Below are 22,410 nucleotides of genomic sequence, written 5' to 3'. Positions count from 1 at the left end.
AGTTCCTGGGAATTGACAACGAGGTGCTTGGGTCAAAGAACACATATGACATCCAAACATTTCTAAGCAAAAACAAAACTGCTCCTTTAATTTGGCATGAATTGTTTTTCTGAGGAGCCCAGTAGAGAACTGTTAGCACTTGAAAGAGACACTGAACTTATTCAAAAGGTTACTAGGGTGAGAGAAGAGGTGTTTCCTCAAACCTGCATAGAGTATAACCCAATTCCCATCTGCTCTTGGAGCCCATTTTGTGCAGAATACACTACAGTAGCATCAACAGAAATGTGCTTAGTCAATGCTCTCTTATGAAGCAGAAAAAAGTAGGTGGGATAAGGAAGAAGAGAACCAGAATGGGGAAGCTATCAAATGAAGTGTTAGGAATTCAGAGTGGTATGTTGGTCTCAGGGTGTGTTTGAATGACTGGTTAACTCAGAGGCAGAGGAAACCGTGAGTTTTAATGTTTGCAAGCAGGTGTTAGCATAGTTGCCTTAAAATGAGAAGGAAAAAAAAATGATATACAAAAAAAAAAAAAAACTAGTCACATCTTGACTGGAAGTAGGCTCTTTTGAGAAATTGTCAGTGTTCCATTACAAACGCCATTCAAATCTACCAAATGGGCCAGCTGGTTGCACGAACACTGCATGCTGCCAGCTGCCCATTGCTACAGATGAAGCCTTTTCTGCTGACGTTTGTACAAGCCTCAAGCACATTATGGAGTGTTGATTCTTTTGATGCTGCTTAACATTTATGTGTCATCATAATTATAAACCATAAATATACATGACACCACGCATTAAATAAAAGTGCCTAGCTTTCATTCTGAAAGGGGAGGAGGCTGTATTTACTACCTAAGAAGACGTCTGAGGTTCATTTTCCAGTCTTCATAAATGGCGCTTCTCCCTCATTGGCTGCTCAAGATGACTTTATGCTCACCAAACTTTTCCTCTTCAAAATAGCGTGAACTCTAGGGGCTAATGTTTTAAAGTATGCCTGGGGCAGACCTCTGGGGAGATGACTGAGGAGGATCCACATAGCTTTGAGTGAAGCCAAACTTTTAAATTTGACAACATATCAGAAGTTCTTGGAGGTCACATAGCAGGCAGGTGTATAGTGTAAAAGGAAATGGGTAAATGAATCAGCTTCTTTCAGAAGACACGTTTTTCTAGAGATGCATTTCTTTTTTCCTCTGAAAGAAAGCTGATTCAAAGCCTTTCACCTATTAAGTAGGCAGCACGTTTATTTGTCTCAGCATCTATAAAAGCCAAGCGTCTTTTTTTTTTTTTTTTTTTTTGCCTGAGCATGTGTTTGAGGAGTGAGAAACGGGACAAGAGGAGGTGGCGGCAGAAGCCCACACATTGGGGCTAATGAGTCACAAATACAGAATCAAACTGACTGGAGAGGAGCCCCCTCCCTGTTGCAGGGGCTGAGGGGTACCTTCTGTCTTCTCCAGGAAGAACCTTCTGAACACAGTATCTTTACTTTAGACCATAAGACCCAGACAGTACACGTCATGACTATAAATACAAGATGCTTCTTGACACACAACATTTCTGCTTTTTAATGATGTGTCAATGAGTGAATACTCAAAGTGAGTAAATATCTGTGTACTGAGTTTACAATCTTGTCTTTCAGAAATATCGACAGTACATGGCAGGACTTCTGGCTCCTCCTTATGGTGTTATGGAAACGGGCTCTAACAATGACAGTAAGTGAAGAATACGAACATTTTTGTATCTATAAACTTTTCCTGTGTTGTATGTTTTCATGTGACAAAAATATGTGCTACACCAGCTTGACAGAGTAATTCTCCAGACGTTTTTTTGTGTGTGTGTGGATAAACAGCCCTGGCAGCCCATACTTGAGTGGTTGAAGAAAAAAAAAAAATGTCAATGTAGTTCATTTTGTTATAGAAGAAAGTAAGCACTTGTGCCCGTTGGGAATTCAGCTTACCTCCAATGCTTCCTCAGAATAACTTCATTACATAGTACAATTTGGTATCATTTCTGGATGCCTGAATCCTATAAGTGGGATTCAGGAACTTATTTAAATTTCTTTATTGGGGAATTAATGTTTTACATTTGACACTAAATACAATAGTTTGTACATAACATTTCTCAGTTTCCCACATAACAATACAACCCCCACTAGATCCTCTGATATCATCCTTTTTGGATCTAACTCTCCCCCCCACCCACCCCAGAGTCTTTTACTTGCAATACACCAACTCCAGTTTAGGTTTTACTTGTGTTTTCTCTTCTGATCTTGGTTTTCAACTTCTGCCTGAGAGTGAGATCATCCCATATTCATCCTTCTGTTTCTGACTTATCTCACTTAACATGATTTCTTCAAGCTCCATCCAAGATCGGCTGAAAACGGTGAAGTCACCATTTTTGATAGCTGAGTAGTATTCCATCGTGTATATATACCACAACTTGCGCAGCTATTCATCTGTTGTTGGATACCTGGGTTGCTTCCAGGTTTTGGCTATTAAAAATTGTGCTGCTAAGAACATATGTGTGCACAGATCATTTTGGATGGGTGTGTTGGGTTCCTTAGGCTATATCCCCAGGAGAGGAATTGCAGGATCATAGGGTAGGTCCATTTCTAGCCTTCTGAGAATTCTCCAGACTGTTCTCCACACCAATTAACATTCCCACCAACAGTGCAGGAGGGTTCCTTTGACCCCACAACCTCTCCAGCATTTGTTGCTGCTACCTTTTCTGATGTATGACATTCTCACAGGAGTGAAGTGGTATCTCATTATTGTCTTTATTTGCATTTCTCTGACAATCAAAGACTTGGAGCATTTTTTCATGTGTTTCTTGGCCTTTTGGATCTCTTCTGTGGTGAATATTCTGTCCCTGTCCTCTCCCCATTTTTGGATGGGGTTATTTGTTTTCTTGTTGTTGAGATTGGCAAGCTCTTTATATAGTTTGTTTATTAAACTCTTGTCTGATGTATAGCATGTAAAGATCTTCTCCCATTCTTTGAGGGGTTTCTTGGTTTGGGTGGTGGTTTCTTTTGCTGTGCAGAAGCTTTTTAATTTGATGTTGCCCATAGGTTTATACTTGCCTTAGTCTTCTTTGTAATTGTATTCGTTTCATTGAAAATGTCTTTAAAATTTATGCGGAAAAGAGTTCTGCCAATATTTTCCTCTAAGTATCTGATAGTTTCTGGTCCAACATCCAAGTCCTTGATCCACCTGGAATTTGCTTTTGTATTTGGTGAAATATTGTGGTTTAGTTTCATTCTTCTGCATGTTTCAACCCATTCTTTCCAACACCATTTGTTGAAGAGACTCTGCTTTCCCCATTTAATATTCTGGACACCATTGTCAAAGATTAGATGTCCATAGGTGTGGGGGCTTACTTCTGGGCTCTCAATTCTATTCTACTGGTAGTGCATCTATTCATATTCCAGTACCAAGCAGTTTTGATAAAAATGGCCCTATAATACAATTTGAGATCTGGGAGTTTGATGCCCCCAGTTCTGTTCTTTCTTCTCAAGATTGTTTTGGCAATTCTAGGTCTTTTCTGGTTCCAGATAAACATTTGTAGCATTTGTTCTATTCTCCTAAAAAATGTGGTTGGGATCTTGATGGGGATAGCATTAAATCTGTATATGGCTCTGGGTAGTATATTCATTTTGATGATGTTAGTTTTCCAACCCATGAACATGGAATATCTTTCCACTTCTTTGTGTCTTTTTCAATTTCCTTGAGTAGTGACTTATAATTTTAAGTATACAGTCTTTTACTTCTTGGGTTAGGTTTATTTCTACATATTGTATTGTTTTTGTTGCCATAACAAAAGGAATTGATTTCTGGATTTCAATTTCTTCTAGCTTAGTGTTTGCATAGAGGAATGCCACTGACTTTTGAATGTTAATTTTGTAGCCTGACACCTTACTATTATTGCCTGATGATTTCCAAAAGCTTATAGCTGGATTCTTTAGGTTTTTCTATGTATGCTATCATGTCGTCTGCAAATAGGGAGTTTGGCTTCTTCTCTTCCAATCTGTATGCCTTTAATTCCTTGCTCCTGCCTGATTGCTATGGCGAGGACTTCCAATACTATGTTGAATAGTAATGGTGATAGTGGGCACCTCTGTCTAGTACCTGATCTGAGGGGAAATGCTTTAAGTTTTTCACCACTGAGTATGATGTTGGCTGTAGGTTTTCTATATATAGACTCTACTATTTTTAGTAATTTTCCATCTATTCCCATTTTTTGTGGCATTTGGATCATAAAGGGATGTTGTCTTTTGTCAAAGGCTTTCTCTGCATCTACTGATATGACCATGTGGTTTTTGGTCTTGCTTTTATTGTTGTAGTGGATCACGTTGATTGATTTACATATATTATACCAACCTTGCATGCCTGGGATAAACCCCACTTGGTCATGATGAACGATCTTTTTAATATACTGCTGTATCTGGTTGGCTAGAATTTTGTTCAATATTTTAGCATCTATGTTCATCAGAGATATTGGTCTGTAGTTTTCTTTTTTGGTTGTATCCATGTCTGATTTTGGTATCAAAGTGATGTTGGCTTCATAGAAGCTGCTCAATCTCTCCTTAGGCTCCTCCCTGTCCACAAGCCACATGTGTTTGCACTCACTGGTAGTTTGGTGGGTTTCTGAAGTTGTTCTAGTCCTGCCTTGTTGCAGTCCCAGGTGGTCTCCTTTGGTATTCCTAGCTGACCTGGGAGAGGAAACATAGCTGCTGCTGCTCCGTAGCCCCACTTCCAGAAGTTGGCCCCACAACATGAATTCTCTTGTGAACTTTTAATTATTACTATTACTATTATTTTATTCATTTAACCAGATCACTGTTCAGCTCTGCTTTATGATAGTAACAGAGAATAAACCTGGGAACTTTGAGTCAGGCAGAAAAGTCTGTTGTGCTGGGCTGAGGAGATAGCGTAATGGTTATGCAAAAGACACTCCTGCCTGAGTCTCCATGGTCCCAAGTTCAGCCCCCAGAATCCCTGTAAGCCAAAGCTGTTCAGCTCAGCTATGTATGTATGTATATATGTATCTATCTATCTGTCTTATCTATTTACCTATCTATCTATCTATCTTCTCTATATATCGATCTCAGTAAAATAAATCAAATGTTAAAAAATAAATAAGAAATTCTCTTGCATAAACCATCCTGTTCTTGTGGACTTTGTTTCAGTCACAACTGACACCCGAAAATCCCATTTTCTTCCTATTCTGACACTGTGAGTCAAGAAGAGAAACCGTGTTAGTATTTATTTTTCTTAAGTCAGTATTTTCAAAGTGTAGGCCTTTTATGAAAAGTTCATCTCATCAAAAAAGAAAGGTTTTTTTTCTGTGTTAGTCCCTTGTAAGGAGTGCTCACAGAGCCTTGTGTCCTGAGCCCATTTATTTCTTTGTGCTAATCAAAAGCATGTGTTCAGTATTCCTTTCCATCTTTGGGAGTTACTTGTTGAAGCTCCGGAGTCCAGTACTAGGGTTTCTGGTTTCTGAAGCTGTAACACTTCAACAACTAACCATGGTGTCCTCTTCAGAGTCAGAGTCATCCTCAGATCCCTCCTTGGCTCCTTGAATTCCCAGTTCACTCCCACACTTAGCAAACCTTCTCACTTGACCAAGTGCTAACATGAGTCCCCTCACTTTCCTTTCCATTTGGTTTACAGTTTCTGTGCAGTCCTTGCCCTCCACTCCATTCCACTTCTGTCCCAGAGGAGTATCCTATCCTGTTCTTGATTTTTCTCTCCTGGTTGACCTAGAGATGACTAGCCATGCCAAGTATCTAAATTGATTAAAAATTTTTATTATCTTTATTTACTGGATAGAGACAACCAGAAATCAAGAGGGAAATGGGGGGGGGGGATAAAGAAGAAAGACAGAGATACCTGCAGCACTACTTAACCACTGCAGCTTTCCCCCTGCAGGTGGTGACCAGGGACTTGCACCCATATCCTTGCATGTTGTAACACATGCACTCAGCCACATGCACCCCTACCTGGCCCCCAAGTATCTGAATTGAAATTCCAACTGTTTCCTAGCTGTGTGGCCCTGGATAAGACACTAAGTTTCTCTATTCCTTGAGATTTTTTTGAAAAACATTTTTTCATTTTATATTTGTAATTAAAAGTAGACTACAAGATTGTAAGATTATAGCGTATATATGGTTCCACGCCACACCTACCACCAAAGTTCTGTTGTGTGCACCCTCCTACCTCTCAAAAATAATCATCATCATTCTTTTGTGAGATTCTTATCTATTTTTTTTCCTTTTGTGAAATGTTTAAATGAAGCAAAACAATGTTTAAAACTGTGCCAGAATTGACTCAGATAATGTCAGTACTGTTTCCTCACCACCAAAGTGGTACTCAGAATCTACCCCTACTTCTTGACTCAAAACTATTCAGCAGCTCCAGTGACTAGCCAATAGCCAAACACAGTCATTACCAATCCCCATTCCACTTCACTTTGAATAGGATTTCCATGTTCAGATTACCTTTTTTTTTTTTTTTTTTAAGCTACTGAGCTCTCTTGCTTTTCTCCTATTTCTCTTGTCACTTGTGTTTTGTCTTTTTCACAGGTACTGCCTCCTCTTCTCATCCCATTGCCTAAGAGTCCAATCTTGGCCATCTTTCTTTCTCTCTTCCATTCTTCCTTCCTTCCTTTCTTTCTTTCTTTCTTTCTTTCTCCCTCTCTCTCCCTCCCTCCCTCTCTCCTTTCTTTCTTTCTTTCTTTCTTTCTTTCTTTCTTTCTTTCTTTCTTTCTTTCTTTCTTTCTTTCTATATTTTCCCTCTACCCTCACATCCTTTCTTGTGTTTGATTCAAATACTTCCTGAGCAACATCTCTGCACAGTCTTCCCAAAAGACTGCTGTCAATGAAGGACCTCATTTTTATGCCTTAAATGTATTTTAATTGTGAATAATTACTTCTCTCCATTTTTCTGATCATATCATTCTGTTGACCAAACATTAAATCCATTGTCTGGACTGACAGATGAAATTTCAAGACAACTGATGCTATAGCCCAACTGTCTGGTTCTTTATGGTCTCCAGTCACCTTTTCTCTACAGCTGGCCTAGTTTCTAGTCACTCATGTGTAGTGACTAGAAACTCACTTGTGCAATTGTGAATCAGTCTTATTAAAATTCCTGGAAAGTAAACTTTCTGCTACCCTCCTATATCACTTCCTCTAATCAACTCTAGTCCTTAAAAATGGTTGAATGATGGTGGGTGGTGAATGAATGGATAAATTGATGGATGAGTGAATTCAACGTGAATTTCAGAGTATTGATATTAGATCACCCTTACTCTTTCTGTTTCTTCTGGGAATTGATGCCAAACATATCCATTGGTACTTTCTGTTGTAGAAGATGATCCTGTCATTGTCTCCATGCTTCTTTGTGTGTATGTTCTTCTTTTTTTTTTTCCTTTTATCTTTTTTTTTTTTTTTTGCCTCCAGGGTTATCTCTGGGGCTCAATGCTGGCACTACAAATCCACTGCTCCTGATGGCCATTTTTACCATTTATTATTATTATTGGAGAAGACAGAGAGAAATAGAGAGGGGAGAGGAAGATAGAAAGAGAGAGGGTAAGATAGACACCTGAAGACCTGCTTCACCACTTGTGAAGCAACCCCCCTGTAGGTGGAGAGCTGCGGTCAAACTGAGATCCTTGTGTGGGGCTTTCTGCTTTATACTATTTGTGCTTAACCTGGTGTGCCAGCACTGGGCCCTGTGTGTATGTTCTCTTTCAGTTTGGAGATGAGAATTTAATTAGGAGACATTTCCAAATGTTTTCTACTATTTTTATTTCTCCTTCAAATTGTACTGCTGCCTACTAGCCTGACCACCCAGTTCTTTTCATATTATTATTGAAATCCTGTGTAGTCTCTTATTTACCTCAGAATTTCCTTTCTACTTAGCATTTGGATGAACTGTATTTTCACATTGTAAACCATGTTATTTTGCTCTAGTGATTCAAACCCAGGTGCAAGTCACACACAAAACCCACCCTTCACTCCTATCTCCTCAATAAAAGACTGCTGTGCTCACTATACTGGGGGCACTGAGCTCTGTTGGGTCTGTGGACCTTTGACTGCGGTTCCCCTTACCATGTCAGTTAGATTAGCAGCCCCAGAGAAAAAGCAAAAAGACTGGGGCTATTTATATAGCTGATGCTCACAAATATTTTGTAAATGAATTAAAAAATGAATAAATAGATGATGATCAATTCTTTAGTTAAAAAAAATCAATCTACCCTGAAAGTAGGAACTGATAATTAGACCTGACTTGGAGGTCATAAGAGTTTATCCTGCCCCCAATTGGAAACAGTATTTTGGTGGGGGGTTTTGTGCTACCAGCTCCTAGATACAGATTCCTAGAGCTGTGTGAAGTGGTGTGCAATGTAAAAATATACGATCCTTACTTACTTACTTACTACTATGTCTGTCCTAAATTCCAAGTGTTCTGGTGCACAGATTAGTTGTTCATATAGTATTAATTGGATGGAGATGGAGTCTTAGACCTGGAAAAGTTAAGTATATGGTGGAAAAGCAAAAGAAGTGTCATAGTTTACTCTTGGGCACAATGTATCTCCTGATCCATTGATTTATACTATAGATTCTGGTAGGTGCTGTATTTTTCCGAACTGTATTACATATATATTATTATTATGTATTATATATAATATAATATATATTATATTAACTATATTATATATATTATACATATATATGTATGTATATGTATGGAAATACAAATAAAAGAACATCAAAACTTATCTTTAGTTTGATTCCTCAAAATATTTCATTTCCAATTTACAGTTTGATTTTATAACTCATAGTCTCTCTCCCTCTCTTTTTCTCTTTTAGGGATTCCTGACAAGGAGAATGTGAGTAGCTACTCCCTCTGCTTATTTTCTATAAACTACTAGAAGGTAAAAAATAAAAAAAAAACACAAAAACTCTTAGTGGCCCTACCAGCAAAGAAAGATTATTTCCCCCCACATTCAACAGTGTAATAAATATTTTTCTAAGCATATTCAGGCATCTTTGGTGAGTCACTTTGAAATATAGAGGGGGGAAAGGTTAATTGCTCTGACATGGTCATCAGATGTCCTTGATATTAACCAGTTGAAGAAAGGTTATTCCATTCCAGGGGCAAACAGTACTAAGTGCTTAAGTGTTTTCTTTTTTCCCCATAATATATACATGAGAGTAGAAAAAGTCATTAGTTTTAATAGCATATTGAAATTCCGTATTTTTTCTTAATAGGAATACAAACTATGAAATTTAATGTTAGTTGACAAATTTGCTGATCATATCCAAGTGCATTATAGCTAACATTTCCTTTTGGATGCCAGTGATAATGAATTCCTATAGTTGTCTAAGGGAAAACAGGTATGAGAGTAGAAGTTTTAGGCAAAACTACTACTAAGGAGCAGCGCCAGATGTACTTTCTAAGGAGGGGAGTGGTGTAATGACCTTATCTTTGTGTGACAATAATAATATTATTATTATATTGTAATATTATTATTGACATTAATGTTATTATTATATTATAATATTATATTATAATATTATTATTGCCATTATTATTATTATTGCCATTATACTAACTGGGATCTAAATTTACATAATGACATGGAAATATTAATGATGGGAAAATACAGTGACTAATCTGAAGTGGTACTTGTTGGCTCGCAGATGATTAACCTTGTCATTGATTTCTGTACCCAACTGGCAATGTCACAGAATGACCAACCTGCTTTTGGTCCTTGTTGACAGAAATAGTGTCTTCATTAAATTCACATTATCTCCATTTCCCTTTGTAGAGATGTGAATCTAACCCTCCTTAGGTCTTTCTCTATTCATAATGTTGGTTTTAAAAAAGGCTACATGGGAATTTCAGCTTAATGCTAAAGCCCTGTAAATGTGGGTTTAAAACCTAATAAAACCATCAAATGTCACACCAAAATTGTACCTCACTTGATTTAACCAAGGATTTCAGTTCCTAGCTGTAGGGTGTGAAGGAGCTACTTGACTTCTCTAAACATCTTTGTCTCATCTTTAAAATGTTAATCTTAGTTTTGACTGCCTTGAAAGTCATTCCAGGGGGTCCAGCGTTAGTGCAGCAGATTAAGCTCACTTGGCGTGAAGTACAAGGACTGGCACAAAGATCCCAGTTCAGTCCCTGGGTGTTGGTTGAGGCCAGGTGTCGGGCTGCGCCGCAGAGAAGAGAGAGAGAGAGGAGGTCCGGAGCAAATGGGGTACACAAATCTTTATTATAGGATGGGGGGGGGCTCAGGCCACGTGGAGTCAGCCGACAATGGCCGTCCCCACTACCTCACCACAAGGCAAGAAGGAAGGGGCGCTGAGAGAGAAAGAGAGCCGAGAACCCAGAGAAAGAACTGAGAGAGAGGGGGGATGAAGTGAGAGAGCTTTCATTGGGCAACAACTGGGGTGACATGTGGGGGCAGGATTGGTTGGAGGGGGGCACTGCTAGGATTTCGCGAGGTGTGATAAAACCTGGGGGCAGAGACTGCATCAGAATAATTCCTCAGCATCACCTGGGTCCCCACCTGCAGGAGGGTTGCTTCACAAGCGGTGAAGCAGGTGTCTATCTTTCTCTCCCCCCTCTGTCTTCCCCTCCTTTCTCCATTTCTCTCTGTCCTATCCAACAACAATGACATTAATAACAACAACAGTAATAACACCAACAACGATAAACAAGGGCAACAAAAGGGAAAAAATAGCCTCCAGGAGCAGTAGATTCATGGTGCAGGCACTGAACCCCAGCAATAACCCTGGAGGCAAAAAAGAAAAAAAGAAAGTCACTCGGAATACTGAATGAGATAATGTATGGAGAGCTTAGAGCCTAGTATAGGAGCTTAGTAAATGTAACAAGTATTACTGTAATTATTATTTGTATACCTCTTATCATGGTCAACCTGTATTTTCCCCTTTGAAAAAAAATGTTTTACCCTTTATAAAGTAACTGTCCTGTAGACTTTCATGGCTGCCCTTAAAGTACTTTTCTTCAATCTTTTCATTAATCTTTTGCTATTAAAAATATGTCTTTGTGTGTTGAGTCATCTCTAGATAAGAAGGTCATGAAGAAGCTAAGTAACAGTCTTGTGAATCAGTAACGGGCTGATCCTGCCACCATTTTAGCATGGAGGTCCCAAAGAATGCTGTAGCAAAAAGTAGACAGATCTTTAGCCAAATAAAGATGATAAAAGGACCTTGTGCTTCCTCATCAAGGGACTAGCAGGGATGTGGGAAGCACGCACAGAATTGCCAAGCCCTAGGACGTCTAAAATGTTCCAAGCTTCAAAAGGAAGTTGTGTCTCTCTTAGGCACTGGGTGACCTTTAGGTTGGACCTTCCTGCAGCGGGGTAGCAGGCACCACTTTCTGAGCACAGAGCCTAACAGCTGTTATCATGAAGCTCACTATGCAACAAAATAGAAAATTGAAGTTTGTAGAAAGTTGGTTATAATAAAGTATTAGCAGTATATTGCCCTGAATAATGATTTAGGGGGGTGTCTTCCTAATATCAGCCATAGTGTCGGCTAATTTCCATTTGTTTGTTCCATTCTATGTCAAACGCAAACAGAAAAACACACTTTTTCCTTCTGTCAGCTAATAGAATAGACATAATGTCAGCATGTAGTATTAGGAAAACTCTCTAATAACATCAGTCAAAGGAAAGCAAATGACACGAGAGACATTCACGAGTAGACCTGGAGCCCTAGGAAGATAAAAAGAAACCTAAGAGCCCTAAAGTGGTGTTAATTGAAATTTTTCCTTTATACAAGACAAGTAAGTCATGATGACTCCTTTTTATCCTTTACCATCTTTAACTACATGCTAGACAATATTATGTTCCCTTTATGTTTCTAAATAGCAATGATATTCCTGTGGACTGAAACAAAAGCACTTAGACTATTATTTCAGTGTCCAAACAGATTCTTTGTGGGAAGGAGATAATTCTCTCTCTCTCTCTCTCTCTCTCTCTCTCTCTCTCTTTCAGCTCTTACTCTTGATTTTGCTAATCACCATGTTTAACTTTTAATCAAATCTGCAGACGTCAGTAAGTGGTGTATTTAGCTGCCTTGCCAGCTTGATTCTATCTTCACACCCAGCTTTATTTTGCATAAAGAGAATTTTCTTTTCATAAATTGTGCTTTCGTAGAAACAAATGGCCTGACAGTGACAATGATACTGTAGCCTATAAAACAACTGACGAAGACATCAGAAATGTAACCATTGAGTCAATTAGGCCAGTAAACTGTTTTGGTGGGATTGTGGTTATTTGGATGTTGCTTTTAGAAGTAAAATCTCCTCTTCGAATTGTTTAGATTCTCTGTCTCCTCTATGTATCATACCTGCCTAGCTATTTTAACAGAAGCTAAAAATTATAGGAAGGTTTTACAGTTAATTATTGTGATATCCCTTTGAAGAGATTAGCCTGTCTCTATTTTCTTAATTTATGTAGACCTTATTGCTTATTATGTTTCAGTCTTTTAAAAGACAACTGCCATGGAGTTTTAGGGTTTGAAAAATGGATAGCTTTCTTCCTCTGTATGGAAGAAAACTGTCTTACAGCATTATTATAAAGTAACATTTTCTGACTTGCAAACAGCCTGTTTGCAAGTACATCATATTTTTGTAGACATGGTATTGATGGTGTGATTAGTAAGCTTCTTACTAAATATGAAGAGTATTTTCCTACTATAAGACACTGTCAATTTAGAGCTCAGAGATTTCCCAAGCATTAGAAGACATTAACAATTCAAAATGAACAAGCTTGGGGTACTGTAAACTTATTTGATAGATCTCATTTCGGGCAGATCATAAACAGGAGTTTCTCAGCTTCTAAAAATCTTTGGTCATGGCTGGTGTAGCTATCTCAGCTGAGAGAGTGCAGGACTTGCATACCTGGCATTCCTATTTGAGCCTCAGTAAATGCTGGGATGGTACTCTGACTTGTCTTTCACACACTTCCATTTGAAACTCTCTCTCATATTGTTTAAATAAGGGAACTACAAGAAAAATCATCAGATATTTACATAAAAATAATTTTTGGATATTATTACAAAGACACAATGACAAGAGGCAAATGGCAAAGACATAATTTGTAGTTTTTGAAGTTTCTTATTAATGATAGAGCAATAGACCAGTAATAAGCAAGTAACTGCTAGGGCCCAAAGGTCAGGAATTTTAGCAGTTGTCAAGGACTGTAATAACACTTCTCTCTATAGTGGCTCTTTTTCTAGGTTAGAGAAAATAAACCAGAGTACATTCTGCCTATCCAAGGATGTCCTCTTATGTTATTGTTATGCATCAGCTAGGATTCTGTGTCAGATGAAGAAAAAGACTATCGTGTGTCCTCACACAAACATAAATTATTTTCTTAAAGTAGATAATCTCATAAAATCCGGAGGAATTTCCATTTTCTCCTAAAATACTAGGGGAAAAAAATAATCTTTCAGCTCTTGCTAAAGCTAAAGTTTCTGTGGAACTTTTTTTTTTTTAGTCCCAGTTTCAAACATGCCGAATACATACCCAGAGCTTCTTAAGACATCTTAGCCAATGTTCACAGGTTTACCTCTGGCTGTTTTTGTTGCTGTTGTTCTTCTCCTCTGTTCTAAGTTAAGAATTGTTTAAAAATCCTCATCACCACTCCGAGACAACATGCAACTGGCTGAGGGTACAATGTTTTACATAGGAGACCAGACCAACAAATGGTAAATTCCTGTGCCTGCTTGTTTAGATTTTGAAGGACAAATTGCTTATCACCCGAGTAAAGATTAGATTTAGCCATGTAGCTGGCCCCATCCAGCCCCTTGTGTCCTGTGTAAATAAATACTCACTGCCGTGGCTGACCTATTAGATCGTGCAGCACAATGAGCTAAGACTCCGTTTGCCCCACCTCCTGGAAAACAACAGTGACTTAATGTCGAAGGTGCCAAGGACAACTCCAACTCTCTCTCGGGGCTCGGAAGAAATGTTTGTTTTTGTCTTTGTGAGTTATGCATGTTAAGGGGCAGGATGCCCTTGCTGAATTGCTTTCTGCTTTTCTTCCATCTGTCCCTAGGCTCTGTTAGAAAAGCTGACTGTACTGTCTCTCTCTAGCTTCTGCAGTGGTGACTTGATTGAATTTTTAAGATGATGTGTAGCTATTCTTCATCTGAATAGTAAAAAGAGTAGATGCAGGTACACTCTAAAAACCCGATCCCTTTGTCACCAATTAAGCTGTGTGCTTGTTGCCTCTGATTATTCTCACAAGTGTTCACAGGACTTGTTCGCCATGAGTTTGCTTGGTCTAAGGGAACATACTGGGGTATATTTATGTGGTGATTTGTTCATTTACTTGAGAATTGGATTTATTATGCTATGAATTGTGTTGGGGGAGTGTTTACATGTTCTAGTTTTGCTTTCTTTACACTTGAAAACATTCCTTTTACAGAATGGAACTTTTTCTTTTTTATGTTGTTACCATGTGAATGGTTGTCTGGAGTTGTGTCTGAGGTATGCTGTGTAGCTAATACTGCTTTGAGTATGTCCTCTCCATCTTTTCCTGTAATATGAATTTGGCTTGAGCAAAATAATCATAGAGAACTAGGGAGTGTCTATAACAGTTAGAAAGGAATATTAGTAAAAATGAAATTCCCTGTTCTTTAGCCATTTTTATTTATTTTTCAATGTAAGATTTCCATTCTCCTCTTTAAAGAAATGGCCCATCCTTGAGGTGAAACTGCTGTATACTGGCCCTGCTGCTGAGAATTAGTTCCACTATCAGTGGGAGCAAGGAACATAATGGCATGTTGACAGTAATATACTGTGCTGCTGATTACAAAGTTATGGGAGAGGATTTGTCTCCAAAAATATTTTATCCTGAGCTGCAGGCAATTATGTTTATCACCAGTAACTTTGGGCTGCTAGCACGGTGTGTCAAGTGCTTGTGAGAATAAAATATGTGGTATTATCCATGTCTGATGTATTTGAATTTTTATGGGTTTTGTTTTCAGAAATTGAAGCCAAATTATTTGCAAAGTATGCCTTATGTGTAGGAGAAAAGAATCTAGTGCTCTCAGATTGGATAAATTAATCTATAGACTGCATGTCATCTAGGATTTGAATTTCTTTCTAATAATAATTTTGTATCAGCCAGGCTCCTTGTATCCATAGACACTAAAGTAGTGTATACTCATTCTCTTTACCTTTAGGTAAAATTGCCCTGAAATAGGTAAAGGATAGGGGTGTGTGTGTGTGTGTACATTTATAGACATATACATATGCTTTTAAGTATATATAAATATTATTTTGAATATATACATTCTTTAAATGCTCACAAAAAAGAATTTGCTGTAAGTCCTTTGGTAATATCTCGCACTTGTTCCAAATTTTTATTGTTGTTTCCTGGGGTTGATTTTTTTCAGACAGGAAAAGAGAGACAGAGACAAAGAAATGGGGAAGAAGAAAAGACACCACAGCACTAAAGCTTCCTCCAGCATGGTGGGGACCAGGCTCAAACCTGGGTCACATGCATGGCAAAGCAAGTGCACTAGTTCAGCGGAGCTATCTTGTTGGCCCTGTAGAGAATTCTTAGCGCCAGTTTTTAGAAATGGTTCAATCTTTCATCACATCAACTGAGTTTCATTTTCTGCTTTCTATCAAAGAATGACTCTGGAATACCCATAGAAAATGCCATCCATCTCTTTGAAAAAGCTTCAATTTGATGCCAGGCTCCATGTGAGGCTATGAAAATACATGAAGCACAGCAGCTTCCTTTAGGGAAATGGAAGCAGTGGAGGAGGTAAACATGCGGATGTGGAAGGATTGCCAAGTGTTGTGGGAGCACATGTCATCAGGAGAGCATGGCATGAGGCCCGGCCATTTACTGACCATGTGATGGTGGATTCATTAGGTCGCTTTTAACTCTTCTGTTTCCTTGTCTACAAAGCTGGAGTGATAGTAGTGTCTTATCCCAGAGGACTTCCAGGAGAGTTACTAAAAAGATACATGTTAAGTGCTTAGCACTGCAGGAACCTGATATATGCTATCAGAAGATCCTTGGTGTGTGTGTGTGTGTTGAGAGGTTTAGAGGATGGGAAAGAGGTCTCCTGTATATCTTCTCTCAGGAGGGGCTCAGAGTGGGTCTGCAGATACTCTTTCTTTTTTTTATATTGCTAGGGCTGCATGAGTCCATCATCCCCCTGGCCTTTGTCTTACTATTAATTATAGGACAGAGAGAAATTGAAAGAGGAGGAGCGAAATAGAGGAGACAAAGAGAGACACCTGCAGCCCTGCTTCACCACTCGTGAAGCCTCCCCCCTGCAGGTGGGGATCAAGGGCTTGAATCTGGGTCCTTACTAATGTTAATGTTTGCTGAACCAGGTAGGCCATTGCCAAGCTCCCCGCAGACATTCTTGATGGGAACTAGATGCTGCCTGGATGGAAGAAGAAGGAGGGCATCACAGAGTACCAGAGCTTTCCCTTTTGTGACTAATTGTATCAACTCTAAAATAAAAACTTTGAAAAGTTTGCTTGCTAGGATAAAATCTATCTTTTAAGCTTCTGGAGTTTCAGGACCCCAACAGACTACCATGATTGCATTTTTTTTTCTCCTGTAAAGGCTTGATCTGTTTTCAAGGTAGATGGGAAATTAGCTTGAATTTCCCTCCAATTGCACCTCTCAATAATGTGCCTCCCTAATAATAATGATAATAGATGAGTGCTCACAATGCTATGACAAGGGGAAGGTGTCAGTTTTCTTATGTGACATTTGTGTTTGAATTGTTTCAACAGCAAATGTGCAGAGTAAATTCAAGATCTCTTTTACCTGAGACTCTTACAACCTGACCCTTCTGATTGCACCCACTGGTCTCCTACTCCATGCTTTCCCAGAAGAGACACTTGTAGTTTATTTAAAGATCACGCAACTTGCACCCTCCTCCAAAAAAAACCCTTTACTGTCAATGTAAAACATTAATTCCCCAATAAAGAAATAAAAAAATGAAAAAACAATCCAAACAAACTGTAAGACTTGGGAGAGTTATGGTGCTTATGTTGGGATGGCAGGGATGCAGAATTCTGGTGGCTGTGGTGTGGAGCTATACATTTTTCTTATAGTCTTGTAACATACTATTATAACAGATAAGAGTATTAAAAAACACTTGACAAATCTAGGGTAAGAGGGACAACTGATGTGTAGGACATCAGTTTTGTCATGCGTGTGGTCCAGGTTTGAGCCCCAGCATCACATGGAAGATTCTGTTACATCAGAGGAAGCTCTGGTGTTGTCTCTTCTCTCTTCTGTCTCCCTCTCCGTCCAACTCCTCCACCCATCTTCACCCTATCTGTCTGTCTGTCTGTCTGCCTGTCTGTCTGTCTGTCAATCTATATGCAAAATCATCTCAGAGCAGTGAAATTGTGCATGCATCAGGTCCCTGGCACTACCGTCAATTAGTTCAGTGAGAAATCTAGATTCCTGATGATGGCTGAAGCTTACTCTGTACTCTGTCTTCTCACTCTTTTTTTCATTTAATTGCCCAGAAAAATGCTCCCTCATTTCTGTGGTCCTCCTTTTCTAGCACTTCTTCTTTCAGATGAATTACTTTGCAAAGCTTTCTGTTGAGTTTCCCTTTTTTTTTTTTGTTTTCTCTCTGTCAAGGTCACTTTAAATTTCATTCCCTTTCTTCTCAATGCCAGCCACACCCATGTATTTCACTAGCATTTTCAAATTTAACAATAATGCCTTGGGTTCCATATAAAGACTATTAATAACCATGTTAAGTTTTGCAGCATTTAGCTGAGACCCTCGCCTTTTGGAATTTAATTTGTGTGTACTAATTAATTTGCATTGATGATAAAATTACTCCATCCAAACTTGAAGGAAAAAAAAACTTAGCAAAACAAACCAGTGAAAATGCTGGCTGTAACAAGTGCTGAATCATACTAAATACTTCTGTCATGCTTTTTCCTCACATATAATTTGAGAGAAAAGGAAAACCATACTTTCTTTCTAGTTCAGAGGACATTAGTATGACTGAGTTCAGTATTCATTAATTGGTGATAAAATGTGCACTCTACCAGGTGCATCACCACCTAGGCCCAAGTTTCAATTTCTTTATTGTTAATATGGGGGTCCCTGGCCCTATCATAAGAAGTGGATTGTTGGGGATCAACTTAGATAAAATTCCCAAACTTGACACTGCTTTCAAATATAAAACATTATATTAAAGCATCCCTGGAGCTTTATTCTTTTTTTATATATTTATTTATTTTCCTTTTTGTTGCCCTTGTTTTTTATTATTGTTGTAGTTATTGTTATTGTTATTGAAGTCGTCATTGTTGGATAGGACAGAGAGAAATGGAGAGAGGAGGGGAAGACAGAGAGGGGGAGAGAAAGACAGACACCTTACAGATCTACTTCACTGCTTGTGAAGCGACTCCCCTGTATGTGGGGAGCCGGGGGCTCGAACCAGGATCCTTAGTCAGTACATGTGCTTAGTGCCACCTGTGCTTAACCCACTGCACCACTGTCTGACACACCCTGGAGCTTTATTCTTAACAAGATTGCACGCATATCTATAGCTTTAGCTACAGAAAATGTTTAAAGACTAGGGGGTGGGAGGTTGGTGGGATCACGGAGGATGGTTAGTGGATTTTGTTTTACACAGAGCTTGGTTCTGAAAAGCATTGCAGAGGTTTTCTTGCATCCTGTTAGGTCTTGGTCCAATTCTGACTTCTGGAAAGACTTCCGGATGCCAAATGGAAACTTATTCATCTTCATATCATTATAATTTGGCTCAGCCAGGAAAATCAATAATTCCCAAGTCATAGCAAATGCTCTCTCACTGGTGTAATTTGATAGCGTCATTCCAAACAAAGTGAGGAGACCACACCCAAAGTTGACTAGAAGGATGAACCAGGATGAAGAATTAGAGCAGGAACAAGAAGGAGGGCTAAGTCGGAGAAGGTGCCAAACATGGGCAGGGGCCCAGCAGAGGATCATGGGTGTTGGCACAGCAGCCCTCGCTGGATGTGTTCGTTTTAGGGTGTGTGAACTTTCAAAATATTATGTTTGACCAATTCTCATGTTTAGTGCCACAGCACTGTGAGCTACCAGTGCCTGGCAGGGGAAATTGTGACATGAAATCTGGGGGAAAAATGGCTGTGTCATCTTGAAAACATTCTTTTAAGTGACTAAACAGGTAGTGACCCCTCGCCCCTCCCCTCACTAGCACTTCATTTCCCTTACCTTCCTAGCTTTATATTTGTATGTTTTCATCTTTTTTCTCTTCTGTGTCTGGTGTATTCAGAAAACACTTGGTCTCCCTCTGGTGGCCATTCCATTCTTTCTGCATGTCTTAACTTTAAAGCTGAAATTTCAGTTCCACAGAGCGAAATGTTTGGATCAAACAGGGAATAATAATAATTGGCAGCCAGGCTCTGGCGCACCTAGTTAAGCCCACACATTACAGTGCACAAGGATTCAGGTTCAACCCCCTGGTCCTCATCTACAGGGGAAAAGCTTCATGTGTGGTGAAGCAGGGCTGCAGGTCTCTCTCTCTTTCCCTCTATGCCCCCTCCCCTCTCAAGAGCTATCCAATAATACATAAATAAATAAATATGTTTTTTAAAAAAGAAAGTAGGAATAATAATAGTAAATGCTGTTTTCATTTGTTTGGTACCTGATACTTAGGAACCTCCAGACTAGACAAAATATTCAACATATTGATTCATATCTCTTCCAGTTTAATGTGTTACTGCTATTTGATTTTTCTAAATGAAGAAGTGTCTAGTCTGCACACCCACAGAGATAAGAATTCCAGTCCTGTAAAGCAAGCAGTTTCCCAAGAAGTAATTTTATTAATTAACAAGGTATTTTTTGTTTGTTGGTTTTTTATAATTCTTACTGTATTTTAGACAAGAACAGGATTAAATATTGTGGGTAAAATTATATTGCTCAGGGCGGTAGGGAGGTAGCACAGCAGGTTAAGCGCACATGGGGCAAAACGCAAGGACCGGTGTAAGGATCCTGGTTCGAGCCCCCGGCTCCCCACATACAGGGGAGTCGCTTCACAAGCAGTGAAGTAGATCTGCAGGTGTCTGTCTTTCTCTCCCCCTCTCTGTCTTCCCCATCTCTCTCCATTTTTCTCTGTCCTATCCAACAACAATGACAATAATAACAACAATGATAATAACAAGGGCAACAAAAGGGAAAAAAATAGCCTCCAGGAGCAGTGGATGTGTGCGTGGTGCAGGCATCAAGCCCCAGCAATAACCCTGGTGGCAAATTATATATATATATATATGTATGTATATATATTACATGAACAAAATCCTTAACATTTGGCAATATTGTATTCTTTTTCTCCTTTTAATAAGTTACCAAATAAATAATAAGTAGAATTATCTTATTATAATGTATTTTTCTATGGCATATTATCTTTTTTCACCACTGCCTTCTTTAAATATATATATAAATATATATATATTTATTTACCACTAGTAATTTAAGAGTTACACTATCAGAGTCAGAACAGATTACTTAAATTATTTTTTACTGATAATGATTTATAAATTATTTCAAGGGTATAGTTTCACACGTGTATGTGTGCGTGCAACTCACCACACCCTCCATCAAAACTCCTATGCTCCTTCTATCCCTCTAAAAACTACTGTAGTTTTCAAAGAGTCTAAGAGATAGTTTGGTTACTTTTTTGCAAACTCATTTGATGGAGTTATCTATATCCCACATATGAGTGTGATCTTCCAGTAATTACTTCATCTTTACTTGTTTCACTTAGCATAGTTCCCTCCAGTTCCATCTGCTTTGTGTCGAATGATACAATGCCATCTTTTTAAACTGCAGGTACTATTACACTGGGTCTATTGCCCATCATTTATTTAGTCATCAGCATTTAGATTGGCTTCACATTTGACTATTGTAAATAATGGAGCTGTGAGCATAGGAGTGAAGATATCCTCTCAAGTCAATGTTTCCATATCCTCTAACTACCTGCTTGGAATAGTATTTCTGGATTCTAAGGAATTTTCATTTTTATTTGTTTAAGGAATCTCCATACTATTTTCCATAGAGTTTATACCAAGCATTCCCACCAGTAATGCACCAGGCTTCTGTTTTTTTTTCCACATCTTTGCCAATACTTCTTGTTTCCAAATCCTTATAATGTAAGCCAGTGTCACAAGTGTGAGATGGTGTCTCATTGTCTTAATTTGCATTTGTCTACTAAATATATAAATTTAAATCTAAATGTTTTAAATATTATTCTGATCATAAAGTCTGTTAAAACTTTCGTATGAATTGAGGTATGGCTGTTCATAATAGCACACGATTGTCAAGGCAAAATACGTGATAGGTTATTATAAAGTTATTTGGCATTAAATTAATACTGAGAATGCATCATTGAATGCCTTGGTTTTCTTTTCAAATGAACTTTCTATCTATATGCAACGGGTTTAGCGTAGTGAGTCGGGCAGTGGCGCACCGGGTTAAGCGCACAAAGTACGATTCGAGCCCTGGCTCCCCACCTGAAGGGGGATCACCTCACAAGCGGGGAAGCAGGTCTACAGGTGTCTATCTTTCTCTCCCCCTTTCTGTCTTCCCTCCCCTTTCAATTTCTCTCTGTCCTATCCTATCCAGTAAAATGGGGAAAAAAGTGGCTGCCAGGAGCAGTGGATTTATAGTGCAGGCACCGAGCCCCAGAGATAACCCTGGAGGCAAAAGTGTGTGCAGGGGGGGGGGGGGGAGTAACATCAGTGCTGATCCATATACGTACACATATACATGTGTGACCATTGGAAATGCACATCATATTAAAAAGTAGATAGAAGGGACCGGGTGGTGGCGCACCTGGTTGAGCACATGTATTGCAATGTGCGAGGACCTGGGTTCAAGCCCCTGGTCCCCACATGCTGGAGGAAAGCTTTGCGAGTGGTAAAGCAGTGCTGCAGGTGTCTCTGTCTCTCTCCCTCTCTACCACCCCCTTCCTTCTTGACTTCTGGCTGTCTCTATCCAATAAAAAAAGATTAAAAAGATAAAGTAGATAGAAATAAGAATAGTTGGGAGCTAGGCGGTAGCACAGCAGGTTAAGCACACATGGTGCAAAGCGCAAGGACTGCATAAGGATCCTGGTTCCAGACCCCGGCTCCCCACCTGCAGGGGAGTCACTTCATAGGCGGTGAAGCAGGTCTGCAGGTGTCTATCTTTCTCTCTGTCTTCCCTTCCTCTCTCCATTTCTCTCTGTCCTATCCAACAACAACAACATTAATAACAATAATAATAAATAACCACAACAATAATAAAACAACAAGGGCAACAAAAGAGGAAAAAAAAACAGCCTCCAGGAGTAGTGGATGTGTGGTACAGTCACCAAGCCCCAGCA

General features: G+C 39.0%; 1 protein-coding gene and 1 long non-coding RNA gene across 2 annotated transcripts in view; one reads left to right on the top strand and one right to left on the bottom strand.

Moving 5' to 3' along the window:
* Nucleotides 1-22,229, bottom strand: part of LOC107522757 (uncharacterized) — a 72,535-nt gene extending 50,306 nt beyond the window's left edge. The window contains exon 1 of the long non-coding RNA XR_009545929.1: nucleotides 22,182-22,229. This is a non-coding gene — a long non-coding RNA (uncharacterized LOC107522757). The remainder of the gene's footprint in view (nucleotides 1-22,181) is intronic.
* Nucleotides 1-22,410, top strand: part of RAPGEF4 (Rap guanine nucleotide exchange factor 4) — a 375,319-nt gene that overhangs the window by 201,658 nt on the left and 151,251 nt on the right. Inside the window, exons 5-6 of the mRNA XM_060177704.1 lie at nucleotides 1,633-1,705; nucleotides 8,863-8,882. Of these exons, the coding sequence (XP_060033687.1) occupies nucleotides 1,633-1,705; nucleotides 8,863-8,882 (93 nt within the window). The remainder of the gene's footprint in view (nucleotides 1-1,632; nucleotides 1,706-8,862; nucleotides 8,883-22,410) is intronic.

This window comes from Erinaceus europaeus, chromosome 18 (genome assembly GCF_950295315.1).
Source record: "Erinaceus europaeus chromosome 18, mEriEur2.1, whole genome shotgun sequence".
NCBI classification, from domain to species: domain Eukaryota; kingdom Metazoa; phylum Chordata; class Mammalia; order Eulipotyphla; family Erinaceidae; genus Erinaceus; species Erinaceus europaeus.
Note: the sequence above shows the minus strand (reverse complement) of the source record. Positions and strands in the feature narration are given on the sequence as shown.